Below are 20,823 nucleotides of genomic sequence, written 5' to 3' on the forward strand. Positions count from 1 at the left end.
TCATATGCTGCTGGTATGTGTTGCCCTAAGTTCTGTTTGTAGCGGTACAAGGCGACGTTCAGACCAGGGCATGTGAGTGGAGCGGAGCTGTTCGTTCCGTCCACTCCCCCGCTCCAGGCCACTCCGCTCAATATCGTTCCGTGCTCATTTCCGATTTCACTCCAAAAAAAAAGACGTAAAGCTGTGTTGTATTTTAATCAGGCTTGAAGTGGCCTTTAATTAGGAGTATGCTGCCCACCGGCTGCCAACAGCTAACGTTACTAGCTCTCCACCTGCCGATTATCTGTCTCACACACTTTAGCTGTGTCCCAATGCAGCTGCCGCAACCTTCGAAGGCTCTAGCCCCTGAATCGGGACACAAACTTGTGTATAAATTCTACACCACCGACATGTTTTGTTTTGTTTTTGTAGCGTGTCGCGTGCCTGAGCAACATCATGTGCAGCTCCTGGCCAGTGAACGAGGTGGGAGGCAGGACTACACTACACAAACGCAGGTTGTTGCTCTCAGCCGCATGCTTGAGAGTGTTTAATAATCACAGTAGTAGTACTAGTTTGTCCACCTCCCTCCAGCCGCGATCAGCGACTAGAAAGCATTAAAGGTACAGCGTACCCCTCTGCTCACTCCTCTCTTTTCAACACTGCGATAACATTTGCCTCGCTCAGAGGCCATCCTTACCGTAATACTACTCTAGTAGCAACAGAAGTCAGACGATGGCTGGCGGTACAACAGTTTTTCTGCGGCTCATGTTACTGCAGAACTACGGTGGCCTTCAGGTAACATAAAAACCTGTAAGGCTCTCTCTAGAGCCAGTGTTTGGTTTTTCCGTTCTGGGCTACTGTAGAAACATGCCAGTGCAACACTGTGGACTCTGTGAAGTCAAGTCAATTTTATTTGTATAGCCCAATATCACAAATTTGCTTCAGGGGGCTTAACAATCTGTTCAAGATATGACACCCTCTGTTCTTTACAGTACGGCCCTCTCATTGGATGAGGAAAAGCTCCCCCCAAAAAATCTTTTAACAGGGAACAAATGGAAGAAACCTCAGGAAGTGCAACTGAGGACGGAAACCCTCTTCCAGGACGGACAGACGTGCAACAGATGTCGTGTGTAACAACACCTGAAATGAACCCGCTCCCTATGTAGATATGAAGGGCTCATTCTAAGCTAACGAAAACACAACGATTCTTAGTTTTAGGTGATTATACACTAATGCAAACATAGTTATGAATATTATATTCAAATTCTGCTAATAGATCCCCTGAAATGTAACACAGTGTTCCTTTAATGCCGATCACCTGATCGCATATTTTTACTGAGTATCGTCCGATAGCGATCGGTGGCCGATCAATCGGGGCATCCCTACATCTATCCAGTGTTACAAAAACAAAAAAAGAGAACCTCAACTTGCATGTTTTCACTATTAATAATCTATACCTCAATTGGAAACATGTAGGAGAGAACAAGAAGCTCAGGCTCATGTATAAAAGTGTTTGTGGTCTCTATGTAGTATCTTCATTGCCCCGACATGTAGTTATATATTTGAGGAGGTGCATGTCAGCTCCTGTAGCCTCCGCAACACCCTGATCCAGAAGTACAGATCAGTTTTCATGCACATACCAAATTGATGCCGAGATCATAGTTACTTTCCCAATGTGAATGTGTTTCAGTTTACATAGCACACATGTATGCATGCACGCAGACAACCTGACAAACACACACACGGATATAGATATATTACACACACTGTCACACATATACCCTTTCCAACCAGTGAGTGTAACCATTCAATACTGCAGGCTTTACATTCTGGGAGTGTCCCCAGCGCCTGGACTCCCCTGTCAGCAGCGGCTGCATTTACCCTGCTACATGTACAACGGAAACAAAAACATGGCCTTTATATAACGCAGGAGTGAGTCCAAGTGTGTGTATGTGTTCTCTGAATGCATGTTTACAGGTGTGTGTGTGGGTGTGTGTGTATCTGTGTGAAATTTAAGGAAAAGGACAGCGTGAGAGTTATCTGTTATTTTTAAAAGTTAGTGCAGATTCCTTAGAGCGAGACGAAAAACTAAACCGGGGGAATAAGAGGAGATACCAAAAATGGACTAAGTAAACACGAGAGAAAATTAGTGGCAGAGCTAGAGATTAGCAACATGAACCAGCAGGGAATTAGTACATAATACATATTGCCCTGTTATTAATCAAACATTAGGCTTAAAATACCAAATAAGCTCATTAATAGAGAACAGTTCACTTCTTCCTATCAACAAAGGATCCTTCTTAAATGCATTGAAAAGTCCAGGTTTTTGAGCTCTGTGTCCTTATAAGGTGTGGAGCTGTGCTGTGGTGAGGTTTATCAGCTTGTCTTTTTAGCTACTGGCAAAAGCCTTCTGCATCTGACTCAAGTCACAAATTTGATGACTTGACAATAAAAAAGAAGACTTAATCACTCGTGGCTTTACTTGGACGTGAGTGTCATGACTTGAAACATGTTATATACTCCCCAAGCCCAAAGAAGAAGATTCTTCGATGGTGCCAGCAGAGACTGAGCAATAGGGGTGCGTGGAAAAAAATTGATTCACAGAAGAATTGCGCTATTTATGTTTTATGATGTCGCATTAGACAGTATAAGTTAATGCAAAAATGTTGGATTTAATGAGTTAGTTATAAGCTTTGCGAGACAAAAGTGAACTACGTCGTGAGCACTTTGTACCCCATCACCTACAGTCTAACATTAGAGCACCAGCTCTCCAGTACTATAACAAACAAGACCGGCTGACCAACACACACTGCAGAACTTAACAAAACTTCAACCCTTCAACTCTCAAAGTTAACCGATAATAACGCCTGACCTCTGATCTCAAGATATGTGAGTGAAAATGGGTTCTATGGGTACCCACGAGTCTCCCCTTTACAGATAGGCCCAGTTTGGGGCAAGTCATAGTAGGGCTGTACGATTATGGCCAAAATGATAATCCTGATTATTTTGATCAATATTGAGATCGCGATCATCATCATGATTATTCATAGATTTTAGGGACAAAATATTTTGAATGCAATTTCACATTTAAAAAAACGCTGCTTTCACTTCGATGTTTTTCTACATTCCAACCATCAAAAACTCTAATTGTTATCCTTTTACTGTGTTATTGTCATTTATAGTGGTTATTTGCATAAAAACACACAATTAAAAAAATGATTAGGAAACACATTTTTGTATTTCTATTTAAATATTTGCTATGATTAAAAAGATCCTGGCATTAGTAGTTCTATTAATATGTTATTAAGCTGCTAAGCTGCTAGTGTTAGGTAGTTAAACAGGTCATATGTCTCTCTCTAATATATATATACACATACTCCCACTCACTTATTCTTTTTTCCCCTCTCTTCTTTTCCCCTCTCTTTTCTTCTTTTCTCTTCAACTCTTCTTATTCACATTATCATCCACTCTTCTCTCTTCCCGGGTTTTCTTCCACTTTTCTGCACATTTTCTTCCACTTTTCTTTTTTTCCCTCCCATTTTCTTCCCATAAACTTCCTTCTTTTCCAGTCATTTCTTCTTCCATTTTCCATTTTTCCAATATCTTCCATCTCCCCTTCTATATTTCTTTTCTTCTTTACTGTTTATTACACTTCTCTTCCCCTCCCTGTCTGTCATTAGTTTAGTGTGATTGTTGGCTTTACAAAGGAATGTAAACATTTATTGCACACAACAATACATTAATAGTCACTTCTCTTTAAGATGTAAAGATACAGTCTTTTCCACCCCCTCCCACCCTCTGTCTCTCCTTTATTTCTGCCTCTCACTGTTTAACGTGTGTGTGTGTTTGTTTGTGTGTGTGTGTGTGTGTGTGTGTGTGTGTGTGACTGGTCGTCTCTCCGGGGCTGTGGGACAGCCACTGCCTCCGTCCTCCATGGTTTTTGCTGGGCAGAGCAGCTGAATAAGCTCATTGTCAGCCTGTGGAGAGTGCAGGTGCACCTCTTCTTCTTCACCTCCGACCCTCGGCCCTCGACCCCACAAAGCCCTTTGTGAACTCTATTTACTGGCGACTCCAATGAAACTGCAGTCCATTACCAACATCTCCTCTCTCCCTTTCTCTCCCCATTTTCTACTCCTCTCAAGAAACCAATTAGCGACAATACAAGTAGGTTAGACTCTCTATTCAGAGTGGGCATTGTTGAACACAATACCAGGAAGCATTGTGAGCTAACAATTAGTGGCAATGGGGCAGTGTAGAGTGTCACTGACATTGTTGGGAGTTGCACAAGGCTGGGTTTGTTCCCAAAGAGGGAGTTAGACAGGGGTGGAGGACGAGAGCGGAGGGGTTCCCAGGTGCTGAATTAGCCCAAACTCGGCCCATGTGTCCCCGGTCACACAAGACGCTTATCAGCGGCAGGGCTCAGGATACGGGAATGTGTCCCCAAGAGGGTGTGTTGCTTTCTTTGGGTGTAGATGTTTATGTTAGAGGTAACTCTACCTGGATGGGATTGTGTGTGCGTGCATGCAATTCTTGTATTTGTGTTTGAATGAGTGTATGAGCTGAAGTGTGTGAATGTGCATCGGGTTACCTGTGTTTTTCTCTTCTTCTCTTTTGTTTTTTTTGTGCAGAAATGCATCGCTTGATTGGGCTTTGTATGCAGGTATGTGAGCGCTCAGAAAAGGAGGTGTCGGCTCAGGGTCTTCCCCTGACCTCCCGGCCTCGAGTTCGAGACCCCGGGTCTTTAGCCCATTCTAATGCTAACAGCAGGCTAGCCGCCACGTGAGGGGGTCTGCCCCCCGCTGCCGCAAAGAGGTTTCACCCGGCTGGTGACTCCGCGCTGGAAGGTCACGACCAGAAGGTCAAGGGTTCAGCCATCATTGTTATCCTGCCCCCGCGTCTTCCACCACACACACCCCTAAACACACCCCCCGAACACACCCCCGCTGCAGCATGACATCATAGCATACACACACAGCCAGGGAGTCTGGAGGAGGAGGGCCGGGCTGGCAGCGTGGAGACAGAGCCGCTGACAGCTGACACTGGCTGGGCTCGGCCTGAATACTCGCCTCTGTTCAGTAATGAGAAAAGTAAGACGACTGTGAGATTTCATCAGTCCTGTCTGACACAATTAGCTGTTCAAGGTAAAAAAAAAAAAACGGAGCAAAAGAAGGTGGATTCTCAGTAGAGGTCAGAGCGAGATGAGGTATAATCCAGAAGCCTCGTATAAGACTTTGTTAGACAAATTAGCTGTTTCAGGAACACATCTGGTAATTATCATGGTAAACCTCAGTGAGCGCAACGCTCCAGAGCAGCTGACAGCAGAATAAGGACACACTCACGCTTGCAGTTTGTTTTCTTTGATCTGAATCACGCCGGAGGCCCGTCTCACAAGGCAGGATTATTAAGTTAGCTGGAAAAACGCGCCGAGTGAAACCCTGAGGAGCTATTTTTACTTCACAAGACTTGATTCAGAGTCTGAGGGGGTTTCGTAAATTGTCCTGATAATTTTGTAAAACTAAATCTGGTCACCCTAAATTTAGTAATCCTAAATTTGTGACACAAGCCCTAGTTTACACTGCCTCTTTACAAACCAAGTTATTATTCTTGGGGGGTAGTTTGGTGACTGGCCAGCTTGTAACACTGGATGACTTTTTAGGCAGGAAATCTAAAGAAATGAACAGATCATGCTGCACTTACTGTAACTGTACCTAACTGCATTTGATTTTCTTTCATGGTTACATAAAGAGACACCTAATAAATATGAGCATCAGCTGAGACTGTAGCTGGTCCTGCAGCCTCTCAGCTGAGTCGCTCCTGCAACACGAGGAGGAACCTGGTCACAATGAGGTCAATGTATCAAGCATATAGCTATAGACTTCAAAATGGTGCAACTAACTGAAAATATTACACAAGAAAACAAAGTTGGATTACCTTTTTGAAAGTGGAATAAATTATTGTCAAGACTACAAATTGTCTGAATAATTATGTGACATGTGGCCATGCTTCAATAACTAGTGAGTTCTCAGCACAACAAACACATGCACTGTAGTAATTCACTTGGAAGAAGATTGAAACTCATGTTTTCAGACTGGTTTTAACGACATTGTTCCCCAAAACTGAACTAAGGTCAACTCTTTTAAGCATCTAAACTAAAATTCAATTTCTCTGTCCCCAAAATCTGTTTAAAGATATGAAAGGCAATCCTCTGAGAGAATGGAACCTAACTCTACTGAGCGCTAGCGGAAAAAGGCATATCTGAGCATCTAACCACAGATAAAATCACCGAGATGCGTCTGTAGGAAAGAATATTGAAAACCGACAAGTACCGAAAGCTGGCATCAAATGATACTGAAGGTCATATTCGTAGCCTTACTTATTTATTTTTTTTAACTTAGTTTTTATTGCAGTTTCAGTAACTTATACAATCATCATCACATTATTTACCACTGTATTTTCATTTTACAGCTGTCTCTTTGTTTTTACACAAAATTTCACAAGTTAATACAAGGGGGGAGAGAGAAAACACAAAAAACAAAACAAAACTTCATCTTAAACTGTAATTTCAATTGAATTCAGAGAAAAAGGGAGGACATATACTTAAAAAATCCAAAGAATTAAAATAAAATAAAATAAAGTAGAATAAATAAATAAATGAATTTAAATAAAAATATATGTCTTACTTATTTTTGATCAGACTTTTCCCGTTTTAAATAAAAATTTAAAATAGTTTTAGACTAATTGGACAATGTTCTTGTGGGCTGCTTGTGTTTAGACGGCATGTAACATTTGTTGTTCTTTTGTTGAATAAAAACAGAAATTTTTGAATTGTTTATATTTCTACTTGTAAGATATTGAAAAATATAATATCGGGGGTTGTTCCCCAGGAATTTTGAGAGTGAAACACTTAAATTCTTGCATTTTGGTAAATTTTTATCCACCAATTTCTGCCCTTTCTGCATCAAGTTATGGTGGAAATGTCTTTATGGTCAGAGGTCAAGGGACCCCTTTAAAAATCGCCATGCCAGTTTTCCCAGTTTTTTGCCTAAATTTGTTTATTTAGCCTTCTTGTCAACACGCTAACATGACATGTTTGATACCAATGGATTCCTTAGGCTTTTTAGTTTCATATGAAAGCATCTGATCTGATACCATATGATCTAGCTTCAAGACTGAGTCCATACAGCCTCTTAAAGATGGTAATATTGGGTGTCAGAGGATTTGATCATTATTGCTTGAGAACCCCTAACAAGAGCCTAAAATCGCCAACGCGCTAATTTTTGATTTTTTGCCATTATCAGGCTAATATCGACTGTTTAGTGTGATCTGATCATGAACTAACTGCACTCACGTAATGTTCCTCGATTGTAGAGGGAGACGGTCAGACAGCGGAGGCTTCTGGGGGCAGTTGGATGCCTTTCGTCCCTTCGTCCCCCCTCCCGTTACCCCGGGCAACCTAGTTAAATTTGAGGGGTGTGACAACACAGCGAGCACAGATACTGGAGGCTGTCCACACTGGTACCCACTGTCCAGCCATCCCAAACAACCCTGTTCTATTTCTGTCTGACCCTCTCATTGTATCCCTCACCCTCTTTCTCCTCCACTCAGAGTTTATTTACTTTTTTTTTTTTTTAATTATTCAGTTCATTGATTTTATTCGGTGATTTGACTCCGAGTCTCCCTCTGTCCTGGCCCCCTTTTTAAGCTTTGCTTTCTTTCTTTGACAGCAGACAGAAAGAAATCTGGGTCATGGCATCCAAAAACCTCACGAGGTAGAAATACTAAATGAGAATACTGATGGGGGGGGGGGGAAGAGAGAAAGAAAGAGGAAAAGAAAGTTGGATGCAGAGGGCCGAACAGCACAGGCAGCATGTGTCTTTCTCCACAGGAGACACACGTAGACTCACTACTTTGTTCCCACATTCTGTAAAGTTTTTAAGTGCACAGACAAATCCAAATAAAAGACAGGAAATAAAAGAGAAAAGGAGAAAGAATGAGGCTGAAACTGAAGATGGAAAAAAACATAGTTGAAACGTGAACCAGAGGTACGTCGGGTCTAATAAAACACTGTGGAGAGAGGCAGGAACCAGCACAAAGAGACACACGAAAACACCATTCCACTGACTTTCCTCTCACAAAACAAAACTCACACAGCACGCCAACATGTAACTTCTGTAATGTTAAAGGAAAATTACACTTATTCTCTCTGGTCTTATTTTCATAATTTTGTCCTCCATTTCTATCAGTTATGGCAACATGTGGCGTCAAATACTGGCGCTTGGGTAGTGGCCCGTGGCATCTTGATATCAACGCACAAGGCACCCTTTAATGTCTGTATGAGACGCACCAGGCTTTCAACTAACTCCAATGTAAATCCATCTGCGTCTTTATTAGACGGTCATAGCAACAGACGTCGTATTAAGAGCCAGAAGTCCTCTAAGGGTGGATGGGTCAAACAAACACAGGACATTTACTCAGGGGACCGGCGTTCGTGTTCCGTGTGTAACCAAAAGTTGAGTTATTTTTATAGACAATGTTATGTCATGTAATGTTCTCCAAGTTGTAATGAGTCTTTAAAGCTGCATTGCAGATGTTTTTGCCACTTAGAGGCTGTGGAACAAGCTGAAACCCTAAAATTGACACATCTTGTGAAGTTGATGTGGTGAATGTTGCATGGATTTGGAGTCGTGTTTTTATCCACCTGGCGAATGTCCAATATTCTTTTCTCTTATAAGGCCCAGACACGCCAAACCGACATGAAAGAACTAGCAGCGACAAAGGCCAACTGTTGTGTTGCCTCATGTCGCCTTTGTCTTGGCCCAAAAATTGCACTCAAACACACCGCAAAGACTGCAGCCAACTACCATGTACGTTCTGCGCCTGCGTGAGGGGAAATAACTCTCCATACCAGCAAGTGGCATTAGTCTGTATTCGTCATTAAAAAAAGGGAAACCGGAAGACCGAGGACGGCGGATACACAAGCCGTTGTTATGATACGTACATGAAATAAAGCGTCGTTGCCGACTATTTTCACACCACTCTCACTCACCACTTAACTTCCAGATGGCCATGTTGTTGTGAAAACATCCGTGTATTGGAATGAACTGATGAGATGAAGATGAAAAATGAGAAGAACTTTATGTGTGCCCTCTTGATTTTACTCGTTTACTTGCTTTCCTCACGTCCGTTTCTCTTCTCCTGCACTGATTCACTTAAGCTGAACAGCCAATCAGAGTGATTTCTCTCTCTCGTTGCCGATTCAATGCGCTGAATCGGCCAAAAAGTCTCCGACACGGGCAGAATAGAGCCAACGGTGCGGGTGTGTCAGGGCATTTAGCTCTGTTTTCTACGAACTCCTGAGGGAAATATCTGGTTCTTTAGCTGCTAAATGCTCTACTTTGTTCACTAGCTGGTGCTGAGAACGTAGAGTACAGTGGGTTCATCAGACCTTTTTTTTGCTGAAAACAGTTGCAGCTGGAAACTTTGATTGATTGCCACACAACCAAAAACGCTGAGCTGAAAGACACTAAAATGCTCCGTAGAGTTGGTGATAATTCCCTGTGGGTTCGTCACTACGGGCAGCATCACACATAGTCATCTGATTCATTGTTGCAGTAATATGAAAATATTGATTAGAGCAGTTTTAAGGAGGCAAAACGTACGTTAAGATGCTTCCGGCCCCAAACACGTCTGCTTGCGCAGCGGAACGCACACTGAATCAGCAAAAGTGAGTCATCGCATTTAATTAGTGATGCAATGGCATGAGAGCCAACACACACACACACACACAACACACACACTCTCACACACACACATACACACATAATCCCTCCCTCATTAGGTGTATTGTGGGGATGCTGATGTAATGCAAGTTAATCTGTTGGCCTCTGGTTGGCTCGATGGCCCAGCGGGAGCTCTTTGTGTGGGACATTACCCCGGCCCCGCCCCCTGGAGACAGGTTCATTAAGACTGACGCTGATACCCAAGTACCCAGGCCTTTTGTGTGTGTATGTGTGTGTGTGTGCGTGTGAAACAGTGTATTTCAGTCAGTTATACTAGAGACAATGCAATGAAGAGGCCGGCCATAAAGGCACTGCTTTCTCAGCATGTGCCTGAGAGCACGTAGGCCAGACATTTTTATTGGCGTGGGAGTTTCTGATGCCGCGGCGTATTAGAACAGAACCATATTTCTGTGGTGCGTTCATGTTACACTGTTGTTGGAAGTGTCAGACACATGAATCTAAAACAAAAACAGTTGCTCTGTGATGTTGAGTAACTCTGATTTCCTGCTCACACAAGTTCACATACAGGTGTATTTGTGTGTTAAGGGGAAAATGTGGACTAGAGGGTAAGTTACCAAGAGGGGTCAGTGATATTTCAGTTAAGAAACCGTTAAATAACCACACAGGAATGGCTTTTTTGGCTTTTTTCTTCACATTGACACAAAAATCCTGTAGATCCAATGTTGTCGTAGCAGTCCTGCTCAATGTTCGAGTGCAACCAGAGATTTTAAAGAAAGAGCTACTCAGATATAAGCTGTTCAGGAAATCTCAAATTTCTTTCATTTCACAGCATATTTTGTCAAATGATATAACCTAGATTCACAGTAATATAACCAGAGATATTGAACAAATAAGTACTTCAGTTAGAAAAGTAGTTTAAAGTGGCAGTAGGTAAATTTTTTTTGGCATCATTGGGCACAAATTCCATAATAACCTGTCAGCATATTGTAATTCAAGAGCTCTGAGAGAAAACTAGATTTCTGCACCTCCTCATGGCTCTGTTTTCAGGCTTTAGAATATCTAGCCTGTGACGGGAGACTTTGGCCAATCACAGGTCATTTCAGAGAGAGAGAGAGAGCGTTCCTATTGACTGTTTTTTCAATGGAGGCAGCTGTTAATCACTCGCGAACTCCGATCAAATGGTTAAATAAGGGACAACTTATAAATAAAAAGGTATAAAGGGTTTAAAATTCAGTCTTCTTTCTTCCTTATAGGCTACCTTTAAGGTTGAACCCCCCCCCCATCTTATTCCACTAGTGTGACACGATAATGTCAAGGCAAAAGCATGTAACAAGAAGGCCGTTCTTGCTTTAGGCGTGTCATTTTCATGGCATATAGTCTGTACTGATTGCAATTTAATGACGTAGAATAAAAAGGGGAGAAAGACCGCTCATGTCGGATGGGAGGGGAGATGGACGGGTCCAACAAACACAGGACATTCAACCGGGAAACCGGTGTTTTGTTTTGTAAGTTACGTTAGTGACGTTTGCCCCGTGTTTCATAGTGAGGTTTTGTTGTTTCCGTACGTATTTTATTTAGTTTCCATACTTATTTTAAGCCCAACCATGACATTTTCCCTAAACCTAAGTGAGTAGTTTAGTTGCCCCCTGCTGGTACGGCAACCTAAATACACATGTGTAATATTCACGCCTCGGCGAAGCAAAACGCAACACTGACTCTGTCCTCTGGTGGACAGGCGGGTCTATTACATGCTTTGGCGTGATATCGGGTTGCAGTATAATATAGAATATAGCCTATTCTGTATCAATTTGAACTCTTCATTGAAGCTATGTAATATTTACACAATTCACAGTTGTTTTTCTCTGGAAACTTTGAGATCTCCACTAAAATGTAAAGAACAGTTCTACTGGTTTGGCTGCACAGCATTAGTTTGCTAGCTTTGAAAAGCTTTGTGGTCACCACCACAGTGTAAAAATACTCCAGTACAAGTAAAAGTTCCACATTCAAATTTTACTTTAATAAAGTAGCCTACCAGCAAAATGAACTGAAATATGAAACAACTTTTCCCCTACGAAATGTAATGCAAAGTAGCATAAAATGGAAATATTCAAGTAAAGTACAAGGACCTCAAAGCTGTACTTAAGCAGTACTTGAGTAAATGTGTTCCACCGGTGATAAACAGTATAATTAGTGATAGCACCGCTATATATCTTCATATCACTAAAAGCTAATTACATGCTAACCATATTCGGTGCAGTAACAAAGCACCACATGACAAATAAAACAAAAAAGTTTGCCGGCCTGGTCGCAGTCAGCCCTGCAGGCTGCGTCCTTTCAGCCCACCAAATTAAAAATAGGAGAGGGATTATTTGTGGGCCGATGTGGTTTTAGTGTGTGAGATGGGAGTGTGTGTTTGCTCCCCTGTGCAGCCAGAGCAGCAGCGCACTTAGCATGGGCTTTAAATAGCTAACTCAAATAAAGTGAGAGGAGGCCGGGGATCAGAGGCTGAGAGGGACTCTGTGAGGGAGGCATTCCCGAACGGAAGCCGGCCTTTGGATTTCCAAACAGCATTCGGAGCGAGCAATGCCAGGAATGTGATGTCGTCCAGCGGCGGCGGCGGCGGCGGCTGTGAAAACCGCCGGGCCACCAGGTGCTGGTGGGCCGCCTGACAGGAAGTGCGGCAGGAAGTGCAAGCAGAGGTCCAGCTAGGGGACAAAATGGCGGCAGGTGACTCAGCAGAGAGCAAACTGAAGGTTGCTGCTGTGAGCCGACTCTCTCTCGGGTTCTTTCTGAGCTTCTATCAACCCCGAAAAAATCTGTGAACGGCTGAAAAGGGAAGACAACTCCCCCTCCGAAAGAGCTGCTTTCTCATCGGCCAACCGCTCTTCCACACTTTGCCTCCTTTTTTACACACTGTGTTAAATTTCTATTCTTTCTCATCCTTTTTACCTTTTGACGGCCTTCTTTGTGTGCAGGCTGTGGGAAAGTTTCCCGTAATGGTGAGGTCATCCACCACCAACAACCCCCCACCACCACCTCCATCACCCCCACCCCCATGCAGACACACACCATCACTACAACCCCCCTCCACCCTCCATGCTGTCCCTCTTTCTCCAGGACTGCAGGACTGGGTCCCCACGTCTCTGTCCCACTTCCAGTTCCTCGGCTCTCTCCACAGAGACCAGGAACCTGAATAGAGCCTCATTCAAAACCTGTATCTGATGATCTGGCCTCTAAAAGTCTCGACCAACACACAGAGGCTGGAGACAGACAGATCAGCAGATCCATGAGGCACCCGGAGGCCTATCAGGCATTTAAACCACTTTTTTCAGTCGTGTGCACACCCTCTCGGATGCTCTCTTTCTCATGCACACACACACACACACACACACAAGCTTGGACACACTTTGACATTGCCAAGTTTATTCAAGAGGGTGGTTCTTCGTGCATGTGTGGACCTGCTCCGCTCCATCTGCAACTGTTTCTTGGAATAAAACTGGTGCGATAATAAAAGCGAGAAGGAAGAGAAAAGCTGAAAATCAAACAAATTATACATCCAAAAAAAAAAAGATTATTCGTGAAATACTTTCAAGTTCTGTGTATTCCAGTGAGAGCCCAACTCATCCATACTTGGGTTCAGTATGAAGTGTGACATTTGGTGACTGATTACTGCCATCTATTGGCAAAACTGTAAACTACAACTTTAGATTTTAAAGGGTCAGTTCACCCCAGAATCATAAAAGAACATATTCTTTTACCTCTAGATTATCTAGCCGTGTAGATAGTAGGGCTGGGTGATATGGAGAAAATCAAATATCACAATATTTCTGACCACCTTGAAATCGATATTGCAACAATGTTGTCGGGTTGACTGTTGGTTGCTTTTACAAAATATTTACACAATGAGAAGCAGCTAGAACAGTCTGTTAAGTTCAGAAAAATACATCACTTTACTGTAATGTAGCCTTTAAAACGAGGAAAAGACAATACTTGCCATGCCACATTATGATATTTAAAATCTAATAAGATATCTACTCTCACTCTCTCTGAGAGATGAGAGAAGATATCTAGTCTCATATCACGATATCGATATAATATACGATATATTGCCCCTAGCAGATTTTAGTGTTATTTTTCGAGGTTTAGAGTTACATGACATGTCAACAAATCCAATGAAAAGACCAAAAACAACAATGAATTTGATCCTACTAACTATTAAAACTATTAAACACATATCAGTGTTGCACTGGGAGACATGTTCCTTCATTACCATGAACACACACACTCACACTCAATCCCGCATACACCCTCCTGCTGCCTCAAATACTCACTAGAGCACCAAGTGTGAATTAATCCGCCACTGAAAATAGTCCCCAACATATGCACTATTTCCTCCTGTTTGTTAAAAACTACAGTGACCAGCTGTTTTAGAAAAATAACTAACAGATAAAACAACATATTTGTGACCCGTTTTAAAGATCGGGCTTGAGAGCCACAGGGATGTTGCAAAGTTTTGAGAGATGGAGTAGCATATGTTGTGGTTGGTTTTGGTCTTTTCATTAGAGTTAAATATTATATAATATATATTATTTCCTGAAATAAATAAAAAATAACACCAGCCCTATATCTTTGAAAAATGAACCATCAACATGTCTTTTCAGAAACACTGTGAGAACAGTTTTCATTAGACAACGCAGTTTAAAATTTAAACAACAAAATGCCGTTCTCCTCCATTGTACCACAGTTGTAGAAGATTTCTGGCAGAAATCTCAGAGACCGATTTCTCAGAACCTGGACAAATCTTCTTCCGTTTTATTGTGTTGCATACAGTGTTTTGATCCTATGTGAATATTACCATGTTGCCTTGAGCTTTATTTCATTTTTGTCCTAAATAATTTTCAACATGCTTTTCGTTTGTGTGCATCCAAGAAGTGTCCCTGTGAAAAAACAGACTTATTTGCAGATCTTGTGGCGAGTATTAGAAGGGTTTGGTCACCACCGAAATAGGGCTACACAAATCGCAATATGGCCTACTGCAATTTTCAAATCGCTGCATTATTTTTGTGCAAGGTGAAATTTGTGTCAAAGTACCATTTTAAATGAAATGAACTTAATAAAATTGTGTTGCTGTCAAGATGTCCTGGCCTACACACCAGATTCTACAGACTTAAGAAAACATCTTTGCAGATCCCAGTAAAAATCACACCATAACCATTTGAATATGTTTTGCAATGAAAATGAGAATAATGATGTAAAAATGATCATTCCCTCTAATATTGCAAATCATATCGCAATTTGCAATGTCAGACAAAATAATCACAATTTGATAGTTTTTCAAAATTGTTCATCCCTACCACTGAAGTGTGTGTAGCACACTGTTTTTTATCTGTTTGTTATAAATCAACATTAAAAAAAAAACTGATCACAAAAGTAAAACATGGGCAAATAAAACAAAACTATCTGCATGGCTGGATACCACTGGAAGTAATTAAGAGAATGTGTTTTTTCTTTATGGGACTTTGGTGCACCAACGCTTTAATAAATGACAGAATTGCCGCGGTAACTGATCAACGTTCATTGACAAATCAGCAAAACAAGATGACTGTGATGAATAGAGGAAGCTGTGAATGGAAAAAATACTGAGGTGGACTAAAAGTTTCTCACAGTGACTGTATTTGAGTGAAAATCAGAATCATATTTTTCATGGCACATCAACTGTACATACATTTGTATTGGAGTTACTGTAAAAGGAAAATATTGACATCTATATTAGTAATACATGGGCAGCTTATGTAGTATCTTACTGGTATGTAAAATACTACAACAATATGTGACATCATTTTATAAATTCTGAGGTTCACTGCGTTTAAACCTAATGTACAGTATGTTAATATACAAAAATATATGGCACATATATTTAGGAAAAAGACTTTTACACATCTGTAAAAAGGGATAAATACTATAAACACAACACAATAAATCCATCTTAAGTACAAGGCGACCACAATGCTGGCTTTGTCATATGACAGTATCGTTGGTTATGTTTTAACATATAAAATGGGCCTGTGGTTTGCTCTAAAGTGATGTTGAAACCTGATTTACACATTTTTTACCAAAAGAAAAGCTTTTAGAAATTATAGTCATACTTAAAATATGTGTATATGTGCAGAATATCAGATATTCTCCAGGTTTAATCAGAAGTAAATGTGTTGTATTTGTCGACTGTGACTGCCAGCAACAAGCAGTGTAATATTATATAGTACATTTAGAGTACGATGGAAGATACAGGTCGGATAAAGTAGTCAAAATATGATTTTCATACAAGATCCTCTGGAGGAAAAGTGTCTATGATTTTATACAAACTTTATAAAACATTCCCAAAGATGCATCTTAAAGTAATGGCAGGCTCCTGCTGATGAGTTTAACTTTATACATCACGGTCTTGGCTCCCTCTGGTGGCGTTATCCTGCAGTGCAGTCAGTACAAAATACACAAGTTTATTCTGCAGGATGGACCAACAGGACCAGGCGCTGGAGTGTGTGGAGTTCATTGTTTTTGGCTCTTAGGAGGAAAAGTTTGTTTATTTTTTTAGGTCCACACACTCATATTTATATGAAGTTGGGGTTGGAAGTTGATTTCCTGTCCATTCTCTTCACTCTGCAGTGAGTCTCTTTCTCCTCACTTCTTATGTGACCCAATCATAACTTTTGAGACAAAGTTGACGATGGCGCTCGCCGGCTGCTCGGGGTCGTGTTCGGCAAACAGGTGGCAGATATTTTCAGTCTCACTCTGAGATTTCCTGGCTACGAATCCAAAGATCCTGGAAGAAAGGGACAGAGAAAGACAGGAATATTTATACAAGAGTTTAACTACATTTGACTCATTTCAAACAGCCATTGTGAGCAGGTAGAAGCTCAGTGTCTTAAGGAATACTTCTTTGAGTATCCCTCTTTGTAGGCTTGAAATATCTCTGTAAAAGGTTGTAGTTTCCTTTTTGACAGAAAGTGTTTGTGGCAGAAAAACAAACTTTCAAAACACTCCTGCAGCAGAATTCTCTTCTACATTGTCTATCCATGTTCTCAGTATATTGCAAACACATATTTTAGTTGAAGTACAGCGACATGTTTGAGTTTTGGGGCACCCTTGTGGCCTAGGGGTTTGAGACACCAACAACAAATGCCAACGTCCCGCGTTCGGAATCTCTCATTTCCAGTCATCACTCTACTGTTGACTCCTTAAATATTCTCTGTACAACATCCAGAACATTAATATAGCCGCAAACAACTATTGTCTATGTAAAGATATAGAGGAGTAATGTCTACCTGAGCAGAGAATGAAGTCACTCTCCCTCTGTATGTGTTGTAATCAGAGCTTCTCCGTGTTTTGTTTACACAGCCGGGCCGGCCTTGCGTGCCTTTTAGTGCGTGTTCGTGCATGTCAGCGTGCCCCACTGGCTAGCTCACAGCTGCCACTCTGCAGCGGTTATGGCTGAAAAACGCTGTCCCTATCGACGGCGTCGTCGCAGACGCATAACGCCCACCCTCCGGTTCCCCTTTAGGTAAACACTGTTAGCTCTGTTAGCACCGTTAGCTACGAGCCGCTGGCTCAGCCGTCGCCATGTTGAGAGCCATGCAGAGGCAATAGAAATGGTCCTAATCTCGCATTTAGCACCATAACTTAATAAAAGCATAAAATGCCCCAAAATTATTATAGATATTTGGAGTTTTCAAGGATGGCAGTAATTTCAAATGACTTATGAATGTTCCCAAGGAATTTATTGTAATTGACATGAATTCAAGCTAATCACAGACGTACTTCATGAAGAAAACAATTACAATCTCTAGTATTGATTTGATATTTGAAGATAGATTTTGGATGGAGAATAACTTCAAGGCCACTTCAACAAAACACAGTCTGGCTCTTGAGATCCTGGGTGCTGAACCTCTTTACGTCACATTATCAAACAGTCTTACTACTGAAACTTGGACAAATTTTGAAGTTTTGAAACCAAGATCTTCTTATTTTTCTAATTCTATAATCGTGGCACTTATTGCATCTATTGGTTGCATGTTATTTATTTCTTCCTGCAACCCATGAGAAGATACCAGACGGTGAATTATCAGTTTTATCAGTGTGAATGAAGATGCAATTCATGTAAACAACTTTTTTAGTACTTAAGTAAGAAAAGGCCTAAAGAGAATGTGTGATAACAGAGTGAAGAGAGCGATGAAAGATACAAGATATGCAGTAAAGAAAAGGGACTTACTTTGCAGTAGAACTGCTGCCTCTTGTCCATCTGTTTACGACAGAATAACATAAGAAAGTTATCACACTGTTATTGGCCATCAAATGTATACATTTATACATCACATATAGACATTAACATTCAACACATTCTCATCCCAACTCGTCACATACTGACGCTTTGTCAGACCGTTCGTCGTCACTTTTTGGTAGCAGTAAACATGCTTAATGTTGTGAATTCAACAAAAACACTTAAACAATATCGTTGGGCTTGAAATGACTACGTTTTTACAGTGAAAATGTGACTTGAGGTTGTGAACACGGAACACGAGCAAACAGCTGATAGTAAAGCGAAAGTGAAACGTAACCCGTGGGACACGAACAGCGGTCTCCTGGAAGAAAGCCCTATGTTGTTGGGTCCATCCACTTCCCCTCCTGCCAGCCCTGTGTATCTCTTTCACTCTTTAAACTACGTCACCACAGCACTTTCTCTGAGCGTTTACTGTTGCCGCGTATGGGTTTACATTGTGGTTAATGGAAAGCCCTGTGTGTCGCATACTGGTGCTAAAGGGTACGGTGGTATCGAATGCCAACGGCCGCGACAAAGCGTCAGTATTTGACGCCCTGGGAATGAGAACGGGCTGTTATATTACATTCAATATTAATGTATAAATGACAGTCTCAAAATATGGTCATAGCAGGTCTAGGACTTCATCAAATGATAATATACTCTATTCCAATTTAAGTCAAATTCTGTAATCATCTTATATAATATGTATGATACAATATGTATTACAACTCCTTACTAAACTTTTTGTGGTATTTTACAACTAATAAAGCCCTCCAGGTGTTTGAAAATACAGGCTCTCTAAGCTCTCATTTATTGTTACAGCAGGAACAACAGTGTGTTTTCTCAAATTTTGCTTGAGGGAAAATTCACTGTACCACCATAATAGACACATAGAAAGTAATGTTGAATATGTATTTTCCCATTAGCTCCTTGGTTCTCTCTCTTCCAACAAATATCTTTTTATTCTTCAACAATTTGGTCTCCTCGAAAATATATATATTTCTACTGTAACTGGTTGCCAAGTTCTTGTAGGAGTGGGCATCAGCTAATCAGTAAGATTGTCTATACTTGTGAATAACATTTTAAGAGGATTGCGCAGCCTGGGCGGTGACGTGCTTTCTATTAGAATATATACGAACAACTACAATATATGATACTCACTTCCTGCCCTGTGGGTCCAGAGAACAGAAGATGACAGTGTTGACAGCGTAGTGTCTCCTGAAGAACAACCTGCAGGAACAAGCAGAGACAGTCTGCGTGAACATGTGGATTCACATCTGTATCTGTGTGTGTGTTTGAACTGCACATGTGTGAACACTCACTTTCTCTGGTTGTCAGTGAGCGTGATCCCCTGTGCCGAAACCTTGAAGTGGACGACGGTGGACGCCGGAGGGGGGTCCATGGAGAGTGTCAGCGTGGTCGCCTTCTGAACCGCCTGATGTCCCGTCAGAGACTCCAGCTCCACAGAGCCCAGGTACCACACGTTACACGCTACAAAAGTAACATGAAGGAACACACAAAAAATAGAACAGTTCAACCCAAATTGAAAATTAAACTTATCATCTACTGATTGTATTCACTTAAAACAGAGCTACGGTGTATTTTGTAGCGGATATAAACGTCATTGAGGTTCCACAAGTCAAGCAAACACACAGATTTGTGTACATATGTGGTGTCTGCACCGTACCTGCTCCCTGTTTGAGGAGCTCAGCTGCTGAGTTTGTCGCTGTCTGTGCAGACGAGTCATTGAGCTCCTCCACCGGGTCTGCAAGCGACAACACACAGAGAGTTTACTGACCAAGAAACACACAAATTGAATTGAAATGCAAAATGAAAACACAAAACTTCTGGTGATGTGCTTTTTAAATACACTAAAGTCAAAGTTGTTAATTTCCTAACCTGGGGTGGAAGTAATGAATTACATTTCTTGGCATTGTAGAAAAAAAGGTTGCATCTACCGTAATTAATGACTGATTTAATGCACTTCCCGCCGCGCATGCTAAGTGACCTAAATCAAACACACCCACAATTGGAACAACAGGTGCATGCTGGATCTGGCTAATATGCTAACATGCTAAAATGCTCATGGTGGACGCGCCAAAGGTGACTTCTGTGTTCATTGAAGGACTTTTAGCTTCACTCAGGTGTGTGAGGCCATTCTGCTGTTTGAGGACTGGTTATAGTGGGACAGAGAGGCTGAGTGGACTGGTTATAGTGGGACAGAGAGGCTGAGTGGACTGGTTATGTTTTGCTTTGAGAATGAATAAGCAGAGAAGTTGAACCTGGGGCAGATTGGGGAGGACTTCACGGTGCACGAGACTCACAGAATGACGGTCAGACAGGTGAGTACAACAACACTGTTGTGTGTTACACTAGACGTTGTGTAACAACTGTGCAGTCTCTCTTTTAGCATTAATATGAGTATTTTGGCTACAGCTGCTGTTGAGTTTATATTGTTTATACATCTCTGTGTTGTTGCCTTGGTGATGTTTTATTCTGCTGTTAAAGTGTCGGGTTATTTAATGTATGTGCCTCAATAATGTTTGATGCACCCACCGCGGTGTCCAGTTGTTATTGGTTGTTGGTTATTTTTGTTTAATTGTCTGAGATTTGTCTCTTTTCTGGTTAATTCTAGTGAGACAGTTGTACATATTATAATTAATAATCAGTTTTATGAACAGGCTCCAAAGGGACGTCTATGGAAAGGGAATTTATTGTTGGTTTGGACAAAAGAGCTCTTGTTGCTGATGTTGTTCCACTAGTGTATACGTTGACACTGTTTCATGCTTT

General features: G+C 41.4%; 1 protein-coding gene across 2 annotated transcripts in view; it reads right to left on the bottom strand.

The window, feature by feature from the left end:
- Window positions 1–15,371: 15,371 nt before the first annotated feature.
- Window positions 15,372–20,823, bottom strand: part of LOC141768206 (tensin-3-like) — a 65,333-nt gene continuing 59,881 nt past the window's right edge. For both annotated transcript variants that reach the window (XM_074636294.1, XM_074636295.1), the window contains exons 23-27: window positions 19,721–19,798; window positions 19,356–19,524; window positions 19,195–19,263; window positions 17,986–18,015; window positions 15,372–16,539 (exon numbers count right to left, since the gene is read on the bottom strand). In XM_074636294.1, coding sequence (XP_074492395.1) covers window positions 16,398–16,539; window positions 17,986–18,015; window positions 19,195–19,263; window positions 19,356–19,524; window positions 19,721–19,798 — 488 coding nt within the window. In that variant the 3' untranslated portion in view covers window positions 15,372–16,397. The remainder of the gene's footprint in view (window positions 16,540–17,985; window positions 18,016–19,194; window positions 19,264–19,355; window positions 19,525–19,720; window positions 19,799–20,823) is intronic.

This window comes from Sebastes fasciatus, chromosome 5 (genome assembly GCF_043250625.1).
Source record: "Sebastes fasciatus isolate fSebFas1 chromosome 5, fSebFas1.pri, whole genome shotgun sequence".
Lineage (NCBI taxonomy): Eukaryota > Metazoa > Chordata > Actinopteri > Perciformes > Sebastidae > Sebastes > Sebastes fasciatus.